This window comes from Asterias amurensis, chromosome 2 (assembly GCF_032118995.1).
Source record: "Asterias amurensis chromosome 2, ASM3211899v1".
Classification (NCBI taxonomy): Eukaryota; Metazoa; Echinodermata; class Asteroidea; order Forcipulatida; family Asteriidae; genus Asterias; species Asterias amurensis.
Window position 1 is genome coordinate 3,071,405 of NC_092649.1, and position 15,017 is coordinate 3,086,421.

Consider the following 15,017-nt stretch of genomic DNA (forward strand, 5'->3'; position numbering starts at 1 on the left):
TTGAGTCTGACCCGGGAGGTAGTTTTTAGTGTAACCGTGAAGCAGGATTTAGAATAGGCCTATAAATTGCAGTGTCATCAGGAAACCTAAAACAGACAGGGGGCAACATTAATCTAAAGCTTTATGGTCACAGACAAATTAATTCACAAGCAAGGCTCTGGTCGGAAGCGGGATTTTAACTGGCTACATTATAGGGGTGGAATGCAGGGAGAGTTTAAACTTATAACCTGGTATTGTAATGTCACGTATAGCACACTTTATTAAACGTCATTTGACGTGATTTGCGTCCTTTTTATATGTCATTTGTTTTGGAAAGATTACAGTCGTTCACATGTATGTTCATTCCATGTTTTCAACTAAACACTCACTCATATAAAACCAATCTTTGAAGTTTTAACTAAAAAAACCCACAACAAAACAATCGGACCACTTGGGTCTATCAGTTTTCTCATGCAATTATACGCACGTTCAATTGCTCTTGCTTAAATCGCTGGGGCGGAAAAGGGGGATTTTCTCAAAATACCCGATAAAAACCCAGTGACAATGACGTTACCTGTCTAGTAAAAGTGCCATTTTTAGATTCGCCAAGCAGTCTTGCACTTACAAGCACGAGCCACGTGGTGTGCTGCCCAAATAAGGCCCCGTTCTTGCGTGTCTCGCCAAGCCATTGTGTAAAATATGAGAAAGGCATATAGAGCTTAGGCCTAGGCCTGTTTGATTGGTGGGACTTCAGCACATCCAACCCTTTGGTTACAGCCTAGAACCTGAGCCCAGTCATCGAATGTTGTCCAATCCTAAGTCACTTTAAACCCGTTGTTATTCAAATAAAATCTTACCAGCAGATCAAATCACATAGTAAGTTTGACGTTGTGATCTGTATAAAATGGCTAAAACAAAACTTGTCTAGTCAGAACTGAAACTCTTGTGAAAGGAGCCACAACAAACAAATAAAAACGCAAACTTAGCTCGTTTTCTGCACAACTGATCTGAAAGTCTGCGATCAAGATGTTCAACCTTTTCGCTGCCGGGATGCTCTTCGTCTGTATCGCAGGGATCTGTCCCCAAATTTCCCTTTGTTGTAAGTAAAAATTGTTGTCATTTTATTTTATTATTTTTGTTTATCAGTTTGTTTTGCTTTATTTCCTTTATTATTTTTTGCCTTCAGTGATATATAATTTATATATATATACATATTTTTTGTTCAGTTTCAATTTTTTTCTTCTTTTATCTTTTCTTGTTTATTCTTCTTTTATCGAAGGCATGCTTTTAAAATATATATAATGTATATTTTATTTTTAAATTTTTGCTGTAATCTTCTTCCCGAAGATGTTTCTACTTTAATTGTACATCATATTATTTTATGTAGTCTATGTGAATATTTTTAATTGTGTACTATCCTTTCCTGTAATTTGCGGCTATCCCGCTGTTGGTTTGGTCAATAGATAAATAAAAAATTAGGTACACATGGAGTTTTTTTTTGTTTTTTTTACAGTTATTCCTATTCTGTTTGCTGTACTAAGCTTCTTCTATTTTTCTGCTGAAGCAACTCTTCGAAAATATATGTCCAATTGTTTCTCTTTTTACCGAAGTCCTCTCAAGCCTACTGCCAAAAAAAATGGAACGTTAAAAAACTGAAATGTCTAGGAAAAAAAACTCATTTGTAAAGCTTTGCTTTATTTGCAATAATAAAAATGTTTCTTTACAACGAAGGCTCGAAGCCGACCCCACCACCACCGTGCGGGGGTTGGGATGACTGGGGTGAGTGGACCGAGTGTAACGCGCCATGCGGCGCCGGGCAGAGGCACCGAACCCGGGTCTGCCCCTGCGAGACGGCCACGGAGTGCCCGGGAGAAGACACCGAGTACCAGATGTGTGAGCTCATGACTTGTTTTCCCGAAGCAGGTAAGGAGAATGAATGGGGAAGCCAATGTTCTTTGGTGGCAAAATTAGCGCTATTCCCTTTGTTTCGAGTAAAACATTTAGGGTACCGACACGTTGAATTAAAACAAAGATTTAACAATTGCAATTTAGCGTTCTTCATAATCACCAACAATGTTTTAACCTTTAAAAAGGTTTTGTTTAGCTGGACACCAATCGTTTGTGTGTAGGATATTCACATTTATTAATAAAATAGTAAAATAAATAGTTTCCCATAATTGTCTCGTTCAAAACCAGCCGAGGAAAGGAGCCCCTAAGACAGTATATTCCTTTGATAATTGTTTTTTTAATTTTGTTGTGGTATCATTTTGAACAATCAGTAACGGTGCTTGACAAACTGAAAGTGACGTAGTTTGAAATCCGTTTATGGCGATGTCATTTTAATAACCATCAATGTTTTAAAAGTTAACAATTTAAACAAGGCATTATGACGGACCGACCTAGTACAGGAGAGCTGCGAAGAATGACAAAATTTTGTGTCATTTTGATTTATGTTGTATACTATATAGACGGCGGTTGCGGAACACGTCAACCAGAGGGAACCTCCCAGCGAATCGTGGGTGGTGAAGACGCTGCACGCGGTGCCTGGCCGTGGTACGCTCAGCTTTATTTCCGTGGTTTTTTCAGCTGTGGTGGTACCTTGGTGGAGAACAAGTACATCGTAACTGCGGCCCACTGCGTCGATGTTTTGGGGTAAGCTGATAATTATATCACTTAACACAATTATAAGAATCAATGTATACTTAAGAAGGTCAGAGCTTAGGAGAATATCTAGGATTTGGGTGACAACAGTAGACAATTTAAGGTTTAATCTATTAAAGTCACCTGGAAATAGAATTTCTTTCTTCAAACATTAGAGTACATGTTTCTGAAATATAAAATAATTTTTGGAGTATTTGTCTTTAACGATTTATATGTTTAAAAAAAATTAATAAAGTTAAGTGGGGTGACTCCGCCTACCCCTTTTGTGACGTCAATCGAGGCAGACTTTGCCTCAATCGAACACACACGGACGTGCAAGTACATTCAAGTCCTAGTCGAAAGTTTGTACGTTTCGAAAAAGTGCTTTTCCCATGCATTTTCCCGGCAATGTCGACCAGGGGTGGACCAAGTGTGTTTGCTGCTGGACGCAGCAAAACAACTAAAGATGAGGTCAGTTTGCAATATGGTCCGGTCCGACGTCTTTTCCAGCGCTGCGCAGCAAACACTTCGAGCCGTCGTGCTTCGAGAATCCGGAATACATTACACATTTTGACATAAAGAGAAAAGTTCTTTTCTAAAACATGACGCCTTCCCAACAATTGTTCCAGCTAGTGGGGAAGTCGAAGAAGGTACCTGAAAGACCACGAACCCAAAGGAGCATTTTGCCTATAGAAAACCTGTAAAAATCAGGTAGTGTTTCAACTTTGAGGGCATGCGCCATGCGCCAAGCTTGCGCCAAGCGTCACTATCTTGTGTCACTATCTTGCGATTCACCGTGATGGGTAATCCAAATGGACCGTCCGCACATCAGCCATACAGTGCGTGCAGTCTGCTCCGTGACCGTAGTTCTGTATACGTAAGCATCATACCGATCCGGTCGAGACGTAGTGTATGGGGCCAGACTACACATTTCCTCTTCAGATAGCGCGCCTCGATTGACGTCATGAACAGCGCCCTCTTGGGTCGGGCTTATTTTAAAATTTGTAAATAACATGGAAACTAAATTTTAGTTACAAAAGCGTATATTTTAGTTACAAAGGCGTTATTTTGCAAAACACCACTTCCAGGTGACTTTATGCCTTTTTTCCGTTACATTCTCAGTGGCAAAGTTGCAACTTACTGGAAGGTAATTCTGGGCAAGAACCGAGAAAATGACAGCGAGGAGAACGATGAGTATGTCAGTGACGTGACACAGGTCATCATTCACGAAAGTTACAACCGCAACAACAATGACAACGACATCGCCGTTATGGTGCTTGCTAGTCCACTACCAGAGGAAAGTCAGTTCATCAACTCAGTTTGTCTGGACGCGGGTGTCAGTGCCGGCTTCGACATCTCATCTGTGTGTTACATCGCTGGGTTTGGCAACACAAGGGGTAAGAGTGTTTTTAGCAGAATTTTAAATCCGAAAAACTCCTTTTAGTTACAATACTTACACGCTAGACTTCATCGCTGGGTTAGGTCACACAGAGGTTACGGGTGGTTTTTTTTATCAGAATGTTAAATACATTGGACCGTAAGCAAAAAAAGTTACTTTTGACGATCAAGGGGAGCGGTTTAAAGTATAACGCACTGTGATAAACGACTCCCTCTGAAGAAAAACGTATTTTTTGAGAAAGAAGTAATTTTCAACTAAAATATTTTGAGTTTGATTTTGAGACGTCAGAATAAGATTTTGAGGTCCCCAAATCAAGCATCTGAAAGCACTCAACTTCGTGTGACAAGGGCATTTCGTTTTTATCTCGCAACTTCGACGACCAATAATTGAGCTCAAATTTTCACAGGTTTGTTATTTTATGCAAACACATTTTATTTTATTTTATATTATACCATATAGAGCCTGGTTCTTGCTTCTATGTTCTTGTTCTATGTTTATACATATGTTGAGATACACCAAGTGAGAAGACTGGTCTTTGACAACATTACCAAAAGTGTCCAGTTTCTTTAAATACGAAACATTCCTCATTAGTTAGTTCAATAGTATACTAACACGATAGACTGTGCAAGCGATAATTAAAGGCACTGGACATGTTTGGTATTTACCAAAGACCAACCTTCTCACTTGATGTATCTCACCCGGGCGAATAATTGGTCCAGGAAGTTTGAACAACAGGTTTTATCTCATCAAATAAGTTGGCATTTTTCAGAACACGATGTTGTTTTACTACATTCACTGGCGGTGGTCGATGCAAAATGAAAGGAAGCATGATCAGAGGGCGTGGATGAATCAATTACAAAGTTACACAGCCAAGGGCCGGACCCTTAACACGGGTCGGCCGGGCTCGGCCAAACAATGCTGCACCAATCAAAAAGAAGTAAATAAGTCAATGAACTGTTTAGCATCAGCACAATGAAATGTTTAGCATCAGCACAATGAACTGTTTAGCATCAGCACAATATTTCAAAATATGTAGTAATTTGAGGTGATATGACATACCTCTTTTGAAAGAGTGTATTATGAACGTTCAAAAAGCAAGCAGCTCATGGTTGTAAGTTATTCTGGATGGGAGAGGGATGTACACCGAAAATTTGCTTCATTGGCGATATCAAGTTCACTTATCCTGTCCCAACTTGAATACCTTACATGACGTGGAGGCGATGACTCTGGACCCGGGTTCTTCAACACGTATTCAAAGATAGTTACATCAATTAGAGGATCTGGGCCAGAAACATTAGATGAACATATCCATGTTTTGACCATTTACTCACAGTTGTTAAAAGACGACGATTGTCATAATTAATATTCCTCACCGCGGTAACTGTACGCAAGTCCAAAGGACATGAATGAAGACACAGAACAAATCTCCACATGTAATTCTCAAGAACGACAATAAGAAGCATGGCATTAACAAATGTTTTGTAGTGCGTAACATGTCCGGGTTGTGGGCCGCAGCCACGTTTGATTCGTGACATACCACTATGAAAAAAGAACTGATATAAACACGATAAAATACTCACTCCAGAGCGAAATAATGACATCAAAATTCGGTCAACAGTTCAATAAAAATAATGTTACACAGTCAAACGTGAAGGGAAATCACGGATGAGCAGCACAAAAGTAGATATTCGTAGATTAAAAGGGCTAAAACGACAGCAAACAAAATAGCCAGGCAGGCATACAAGGGCGCCCTCAAACTTGCATTTCGAACATTGAGCTATTTTGGTCTAAAGATAAAGACATCTGCACGTGTTTTTTGGTTCTAATTGTTGAGCCTTGTTCGCGTCATCCGCTGTGACGAATTATTGACTTTCTTGTTTCTATTTATAGAGGGCGGTAACAATGCTGATGTTCTTCAAGAGACGATGATTCCCCTTATTGAACACAGAGATTGCGTTGGTTATTACCCTGTTAGTATTTCGTACAACATGATCTGTGCAGGATACATGAAAGGAGGGATTGACGCCTGCCAGGTAGGCGAAACATATCAAATCAATATACACCTTCTTTTTTTTATTGGGAATTTGACATCGTTGATGAAACAATATTATGCGTATTTATAGCACAATAATAATTATGCGTATAATTTGTATCACACTGGTGTCACATATCCCATTGTGTGCGTGTTCCCCGAAAATGTGTAGTCATGGGCTGAATTCAAAACGGAATTGATTCAAATGAGGGCGCTGTCACTATGACATTTCTAGGACGACGTTCCGTGTGGTGGTGGGTGGGGGCGGGGGGCGCGGGAAGAATCCCCAGGGAAATAATCTCTTACCACATCGATACACACATCTGTCCGATAATGGGTACGAACAAAATCAAGAGGCGTTCCGGACGGAATGCCCGAACATCTTAAAGGCAGTGGACACTATTGGTAATTACTCAAAATATTTATTAGCATAAAACCTTTCTTGGTGACGAGTAATGGGGAGAGGTTGATGGTATAAAACATTGTGAGAAACGGCTCCCTGTGAAGTGCCATAGTTTTCGAGAGAGAAGTAATTTTCGACGAATTTAATTTCGAGACCTCAGGTTTAGTACTTGAGGTCTAGAAATCAACCATCTAAACGTACACAACTTCGTATGAAAAGGTTTTTTTTTCTTTCATTATAATCTCGCGAGTTCGATGACCGATTGAGCTCAAGTTTTCACAGGTTTGTTATTTTATGCATATGTTGAGATACACCAACTGTGAAGGCTAGTCTTTGACAATTACCAATAGTGTCCACTGTCTTGAAGAAACACAACAAAAACAAGCGGTGTTCAGGGCGGAATGCCCGTACACCTAATTAACAACTTGTTAATGTTGAACATTTATTTTGTCCCCTACTCTTGACAGGGTGACTCCGGCGGTCCATTGGTGTGCAGTAGACGGGATGCGTCGGCGAACGTTGAGCGGTGGTATCTGACGGGGATCACGAGCTGGGGCCACGGGTGTGCCAGACGGAACTACCCCGGTGTTTACACCAAAGTGGCTCGTTACGGAGACTGGCTCGAAAACGTCTTTGCATCACACAGTGGGAAATAGTTTAATCCCAAAACAATCATAAAAGTCATATTGACAAATAGGTCAAAGCAACTGTGATGATAATTTCACTGGATTTTTCGATTGTTTGATTGGTAGGAACTTCGCTGCCAATTGAATAAACCAATAAATTTAGTATTAGACTGGTGACTGCTCTATATTCCGACATCCCTATGTTCCGACACCCCTATGTTCCGACACCCCTATGTTCCGACACCCCTATGTTCCGACACCCCTATATTCCGACACCCCTATGTTCCGACACCCCTATGTTCCGACACCCCTATGTTCCGACAACTCAACATATATCCGACACCCCCATGTTCCGACACCCCTATGTTCCGACATCCCTATGTTCCGACATCCCTATGTTCCGACACCCCTAAATTCCGACATCCCTGAATCCGACACCCCTATGTTCCGACACCACTATATTCCGACACCCCTATATTCCGACACCCCTATGTTCCGATAACTCAACCTATAATCCGACACCCCTATGTTCCGACACCCCTATGTTCCGACAACCCTATGTTCCGACACCCCTATATTCCGACACTCCTATGTTCCAACACCCATTTATTCCGACAACCAAAACACCCCGCAATAAAATCCATCATAAGACAAATTTTCAGAATCACCAAAGCTATTCGTATTGTGACATCACACTTTACTAAGCTGCGATTGATTTATTTTAATTCTTCGGACAAACAATAAAACAAGCACAGGCCGTCCAGGGAAGGGCAAAAGTTAAAAAAAAAAAAAAAAAAACTGTCATCAAAAAAAGTTGTGCCCTCCCAGACCTAGCTCATAAAAAGTACACATTTAAACATATAAGTCGTTCCAAACAATTACTGAAAGAATTGTTTTATTGTTATGTACTCTTATGCTTGAAAAAATAAAAATTGTATTTCCAGGTGACTTTAAGTTTGTTGAATCATAGGGTGCGCTTTCCACTATCAGACACTGTCGTCTTAGGCCAAGACTAGCATGCTCAGTCTGTGCGTGCGGTTAGCGTGGCGGCTAATGGGGTGGTAATATTTTTCAAAAACTGTAACTACATTAATTTTAAGACTGAGAGACTATATTTAAAATGAGCTTTTTACTGTGCTAATTGCTTCAGTAAAGTAAGTAGTTTTATCAAAAGTGCTAGGGTCTTCGCATCGACACTTTTAATTATCTGTTTTACTGGCTGAATACATTGCCTATAAAACATGAATAAATAAAACCTGAATAAATATGGTGAAACAATCTTGTTCATTGAAATTACAGAACAGATTTTCAGTCACAAAATGCAGTAATTTCTTTCTTTATACGATGTCTATGGGTCTCATACGTTTTCAATCAGTGTAAGGGTTTTAACATGGATGATGATTGACTCAGTTTCGTCAAAAAGGGTGACTCCACATCATCTGTTCCAATGAATTTTATTGTTCGTGTACGCCTACAATTTGAATAATTTATAGATTTTTCAAAACTGCCCAATCAGATGCTTCAGTGCATACAAAAATCGGCTGAAGACCAGGGCCCAATTTCATAGAGCTGTTATACGCAAAAACATTTGCATGACATTCTTCCTTGATGATAAAAACAGGACTACAACCCTAATGTTCATTTGTTGCGTGTTGCGTATTGCTTGTTCTGGTATTCAGCTGTTGTTTGCTTTTCCTGAAAATCACGTGGGAATTTGGTTAAATTTTGCTTCTATCAAGAAAGAAGTGTCATGCTAAGCAACATTTTGGTGTCTATAGCAGCTCTATGAAATTGGGCACTGAGAGCTGCTTAGCGTCCGATGGTGTGCTTACTGTGTGATTTGGATTTCATAGTGCTGCTAACAGTTAGCACACGAAAAGGCATGATGGTAACATTCCAATGCTTACTGCACGAAAATACATGACGTCACAGTACATCGCCATACGTTTCTTGCTAACATTTCACCTTGGCAAATTTGTCTGCTACGGTAAGCACGAAAATGTGCGTACTGTTAAAGCAGAACTGTGACATTTGGCCCAGTGCGTTGGTTGTTTTAACATTGGTATTGTCACTAAATAATTTCATTTCATGCTGTCGGGTTCCTTTCATAAAACACTGGTATTTATTCAAGATATCCGGGTAATTGTGCCACCATTATTGTCCCATTATTGATGGCTTCATGAATGAGTGTCATGGTTGCGACAATACGCTTTGTTATTATCCCATACCCCTTTTAGAGTTTTTATTAGGGTCAAAACGTGATACCATTGACATTATTTTGCATTTACGTGTATACTCATGCAGGCCTAATTTTAGTTTTGGTTGGGAAGCAGTTTGAAACAGCTAATTCTATTTCTCTTCTGAAATAAAGTTAAAGTTAGAAGTGAGTTAGTTTGCCTGTTAAACGTCAAAACACGTTACACTTACACGAATAATTGTTATGCATAAATTGACGTTCATAAAGGCCATCTCAAATCAAGTTTAAGTTTATCGGTACCGGCTTAGAATGATGTCCCAGCTCTGAAGATTTATAAATAGTGCAAGTTTGCTCTCGATTTCCCCCAAAGTGTACACAAAACATCTCCAAGGAACCAAAATAATATTGCGTCGTGTTTTTGATAAAGGAAGAAATGTGAGGCCCCATCACTTTCTAAGTCGGAAACAAGAATGGAGCACGGTCTCTAACCTAGTCTTGTAATCAAGTCGGTAATTTACAACCATGAGTAAAATCTCTTTTGAAGAAGTGGATGCTCAGAGGCTCGGAGTGCCGGTTTGCAGTGGTCTCTTTTCAGAGCAAAAAGCAAGGAACAGAAGGAGTTACAACTCCAAAAAACTCAAGTTAATCCGATTAGCGCTGCACCCGCCTCCAGTGGAAACACTATGGATGTGAACCGCAGCGCCTGTAAAAGGCTGACACATTCCGACCGCAGCGAGCTCTTTGGACCCCACCGCCTTTCACTGCCGTCGCTGGTATCACGTCGTTTTCCATTCATATAAATTATTGGAGTGGTAAAGTAGCAACACACAAGTTCAACGCGTTCGCAGTAGACGATGTAACCCACGTTACACACGCACAGTGCTAAATTAGAAACTGTCGACTTTAAGCCTTCTACTGAATTTTGAAGCAAACAAATTGGCCGTTCCTGTGTAAAGTTATGACATTTGTTAGGTCCATTGATTTTTGTATTATGAAAAGAATGTCGGTGGCCTCCGGTCGTTAAAAACGAATTGGGATTGTTTGCAAACGTTTTTCCTATCGGCGGATATGCATTTGAACGGTAGACACAAGTAGACACAAACTGAAAAAAAAAAGAAGATTTTATGTGACCAGTGAATGCTCAACTGTTGAAATTGAATAACTCTTTTTGACTCTTGAATGCTGATTCAAAGTGCATTCATTTTCAATACTAAAATGAATGAGCCAGGAGTTAAAATGAATGAATTTTTGTTGCCGGAAAAACCTATAGTATGAGACAATTCAATGATGGCTCGCTTTTTGGTACATTGTTGGTACACCTACAATGTGTTCATCTATCTTTGTCGTCCCTTCTTTTTCTTTGTGAATATTACATGTATATACAGTTTTGTTCTGGCATTCTATAGGTATATAACTTATAAGGGTAACAAAAGCCGCTCAATTCATGTTTACAGAGGGAACATGATTGATGTGATTTTGCCTGAGTGATTTGGGGTTTTCTAGGGGCTTACCCGGTGCATTCCCGAGTTATGTAGAAGAAAGAAAAATCGTGACTCTTTTTGTAAACATGAATTGATTCAAGTCAATGTCATGACAATGGTGGTTACAAGTCCTTTCGTTTGAAGCAACAAAATGTTCTTTTTACCAGTTTCATTATGGCTTTAGAGGGATTTAATGCCATTCACACATCGGTGTATGGGTAAAAACCAAAATTAATATTCTTTAACCCGATGCAAATTTAACATCTATTATAAGGCCATTCGTGTTTGACTATGGGTTTTTGCAGCGACCTTTTCTTCATTTGTTATGGTGTTTTGTGAGTTCTGTTCTTGATATAATCTGGATTTGCATTTGTTTTAATGTTTTCTAATATGAATTGTGTGATTTTAAAAGCGTTTGAGTGCAATCTCTTTTTAGTATCAAATAATTATATTTCTCCCGATTTGTATACTTTTTATATAACCTTGGCAGCCCCTGTCCAACTTGTAATCAATAATGTCTAAAGATTAAAACAAAACAATATAATTAAAACAGGTACACAATAAAATTACGCCATACTTCCATGAAAACTAGCGACAACTACAAGTAATAGTAAACATAAATATATTAAACATAGTTCGGGCCATTTTGGTAAGCAGAAGCTTGTAAAAAACAGCCAAACAGACAAAGAAACAAAACAAATAGACAGACATGCAAACAAAAGGACGAATGAAACTAATACATGACAGCTATACTCCGAGACAAGAGTAGATTAGAGGAAATACAAAATCATAATATTAGCGACAAGGACAGACAGTGGACACTATTGGTTATTGTCAAAGACCAGCTTTCTCACTTGCTGTATCTCAACATATGCATAAAATAACAAACTTGTGAAAATTTTGACTCAATTGGTCATTGAAGTTGCGAGATAATAATGAAAGAAAAAACACCCTTGTCACACGAAATTGTGTGCGTTTATAATGGTTGATTTCGAGATCTCAAAATCTAAATCTGAGGTCTCGAAATCAAATTCGTTGAAAATTACTTCTTTCTCGAAAACTATGTCACTTCAGAGTGAGCCGTTTCTCACAATGTTTTATACTATCAACCTCTCCCCATTACTCGTCACCAAGTAAGGTTTTATGCTAATAATTATTTTTAGTAATTACCAATAGTGTCCGCTGCCTTAGGCAGCGAACACTATTCGCAATTACTTGATTTCGAGACCACAGAATTAAATTTTTAGGTCTCGTAACCAAGCATCTAAAAGCACACAAATTCGTGTAACAAGAATGCTTTTTCTTTCATTATTATCTCGCAACTTCGACGACGAATTATTGGTATCAAATTTTTACAGGTTTGTTATTATATGCATCAGTGAAATCTTAATCTAGCAACGACCAAAAATGGATTGCTAATTTCCTTATGTCATTCTGTACACGATCAAAATACGGGTTTAAATTATTTCAAAATTGCTGGAGTGGAAACTGTAGTTTTTTATCAATTTTATTTCAAATACAAGAACATACAGAGACAGTGACGTAATGTATCTATTAAAAGCAGTGGACACTATAGGCTGTTACTCAAAATAATTATTAGCATAAAACCTTTCTTGGTAACGAGTAATGGGGAGAGGTTGATATTATACAATATTGTGAGAAACGGCTCCCTTTGTAGTGACGTAGTTTTCGACAAAGAAATAATATTCCAGGATATTGATTTCGAGACCTCAGAATTAGATTTTGAGGTCTCGAAATCAAGCATCTGAAAGCACACATCTCGCAGGACAATGTTTTTTCCCGTCATTATTAATACCTCGCAACTTCAAATTTCCACAGGTTTGTTCTTTAATGCATTGTGGAGATACAGAAGACTGGTATTTGACATTGACCAAAGGTGTCCAGTGTCTTAAAAAAAGAAGCGATATAAAAATAAATATAAAACAAGCATTGATAAGATGGAGGTGGTTATTTAGATGTGGTTAATAATTGTGTGTCTAAATAAAGTTAGATGACTTGTGGTTCTTTGTGTTATTTGCTGAGTTTGACAAATCCCTTGCACGGGCCACTTGTCCTTATACACACAATGCTTTATAATGATTATACGATTTCTTAAACATCTTTCTGGTAATAAAACCAAGAAACCCTAAAGAAGCATTAAGCATTGTAACCTGCATTTGAAGATGCACGCAAGAAGCTCACGGTCAATTTATATAACCGGCCGTCGATTTCACAAAGAGTTAGGACTCGTCTTATCTCGAGTTAGGACGAGTAACTCTTCCTAACTTAGGACTAATCTTAAGGTCTGCATGCCACAGTGCAGGGTTGGGACTCGTCCTTAGTCCTAAGATTAGTCTAAAGTCGTCTCTAGCCTGCATACTAGTTACTACAACATCCATGTGACTTTAGCTGCGATTCTACGTCAGCTTGACCCATTTCTGTGTCACTTTGATACAAATTTCCGGGTCACACTGGCCCTAAAATTGGTCAGGCACACCTGGTATATATGTACTCGGAACCGGGTTGAGTCTGACCCGGGAGGTAGTTTTTAGTGTAACCGTGAAGCAGGATTTAGAATAGGCCTATAAATTGCAGTGTCATGAGGAAACCTAAAACAGACAGGGGCAACATTAATCTAAAGCTTCGTGTGACAAGGGTATTTTTCTTTCATTATTATCGTATACAACTTCGACTACCAATTAAGCTAAAATGTTCACAGGTTTGTTATTTTAAATAATATGTTGAGATACACCAAGTGAGAGGACTGGTCTTTGACAATTACCAATAGTGTCCATAGAGTCTTTAAAAGCACCACTTTTAGAAGCACCAAGTATTATTTGCAATTTCTCATCAGATCCGGTCGTTGAAATTAATAACAAAGAAAACAAAATTCCCCTGTTCGTGGACACAAAGTAACGAGTTATTACAACACATTGCAGGGTGCGTTGCCGTGCGATAAAGGCCCTCGCTTCGGCTCACAGGCTTTTATCACACGGCAACGACCCTGCTGGTTTTAACAGCCGAATTTTAAGAACTCGTCGATACCCTTTTATTCCCTTAATGTAATTTTAAGGCATGAGTTTTGTTAATAAGGGGGAAAGGTACCTTTAAAATGGATTTTATAGTCCGGTGAGGGAGGGTTGTGATTGATCACGATCATCGCAACACACACGGTCAAATTGACATAAATGTTGATAGATATGTAAGTTTTAATGTCACACAGGGCAGTCCTGCCACTAGACTTTCTTCTGATCCCTTCAGGTTATCAGTTCCTCGTTGCAACACAGAGTCCCACAAGTCGTTTTATTTTCAGCGGATTGTCCCCATGTGGAACCAGCTTCCGCGGTGTGCTGTCAGTCAGATCTAATGTGTCCTTGTCAGCATTTAAGACTCTTCTGCTCCAATTTTACAAGGACAAGTTTGTTTCTGACTTTTCAGCGGATGATGTTTGCACTTGGGTGTCACATTGCCATTGCTCTTGTTGTCGTCTGTAAATCCCGCCCTCATGTAGTGGGATGGGTGGTTTTTAACTATGGGGTGGGTTTCAGGGGACATCCTTTGTGGCAGGACGGCTTTGTAGAGGTGCTGGGTCACCTGTTCCTCCTCGCCACTCACTGGCTTGGTATTGTTAAGCTTTTTTTTGTTCATTGTTTCTCTATGTATCGTCTTGTATATTTATATTTTTATGCCAGTGTAAAGTTTAATAAAACATAAAACTAAACACAAGTAACTTAGCTATCTTCACTATTACTGTAAGACCAAAGCTTTTCACATTATTCTTTTTAATTGACCCGAATACATCATCAGGGTATGCAGCTCTGATCCGTAAAAATGTAAACAACAACGGGTGGTTTTAGCTCGGATTTTGCGACAGTCCGCGTGACCCTTTTCTGGGTCACTTCGAGACGAATTTCCTGGTCACACTGGCCCTAAAATTGGTCAGGCACACCTGATGTACTCGGAACCGGGTTGACTCTGAACGGGAAGTGGTTTTTACTGTAACCGCGTAGCAAGATTAAGAATAGGCCTATATAAATTGCAGTGTCAGAGGAAACCTAAAACACAGAGAGAGAGAGAGAGAGAGGGGGAGGGAGGGGCAACACCAATCTACTGAGCACTGACAACTTAATTCATAAGCAATGCTCCCATCGGAAGCAGGATTTGAACCGGGTACATTTATAGTGGTGGAATACAGGGGACAGTTCAAGCTATAACCTGGTTTCGTAATGCCACGTAGCTTAACAACTTTGTTTAATGGCA

General features: G+C 39.3%; 1 protein-coding gene across 1 annotated transcript; it reads left to right on the forward strand.

Moving 5' to 3' along the window:
* Nucleotides 1-684: 684 nt before the first annotated feature.
* LOC139954591 (trypsin-like) lies at nt 685-11,040 on the forward strand. The gene is made up of 6 exons (XM_071954471.1): nt 685-1,078; nt 1,711-1,902; nt 2,448-2,631; nt 3,742-4,016; nt 5,909-6,051; nt 6,921-11,040. The coding sequence occupies exons 1-6, from the start codon at nt 1,006-1,008 to the stop codon at nt 7,107-7,109; spliced, it is 1,056 nt and encodes a 351-aa protein (XP_071810572.1). The 5' UTR covers nt 685-1,005; the 3' UTR covers nt 7,110-11,040.
* Nucleotides 11,041-15,017: the final 3,977 nt, after the last annotated feature.

Bases quoted from the DNA above. Each gene is read 5' to 3' on its own strand.
- LOC139954591 (XM_071954471.1), top strand. From the start codon at position 1,006: ATGTTCAACCTTTTCGCTGCCGGGATGCTCTTCGTCTGTATCGCAGGG. The intron at 1,079-1,710 runs GTAAGTAAAAAT...TTTACAACGAAG, and splicing joins TCCCCAAATTTCCCTTTGTT to GCTCGAAGCCGACCCCACCA. The intron at 4,017-5,908 runs GTAAGAGTGTTT...TTCTATTTATAG, and splicing joins TGGGTTTGGCAACACAAGGG to AGGGCGGTAACAATGCTGAT.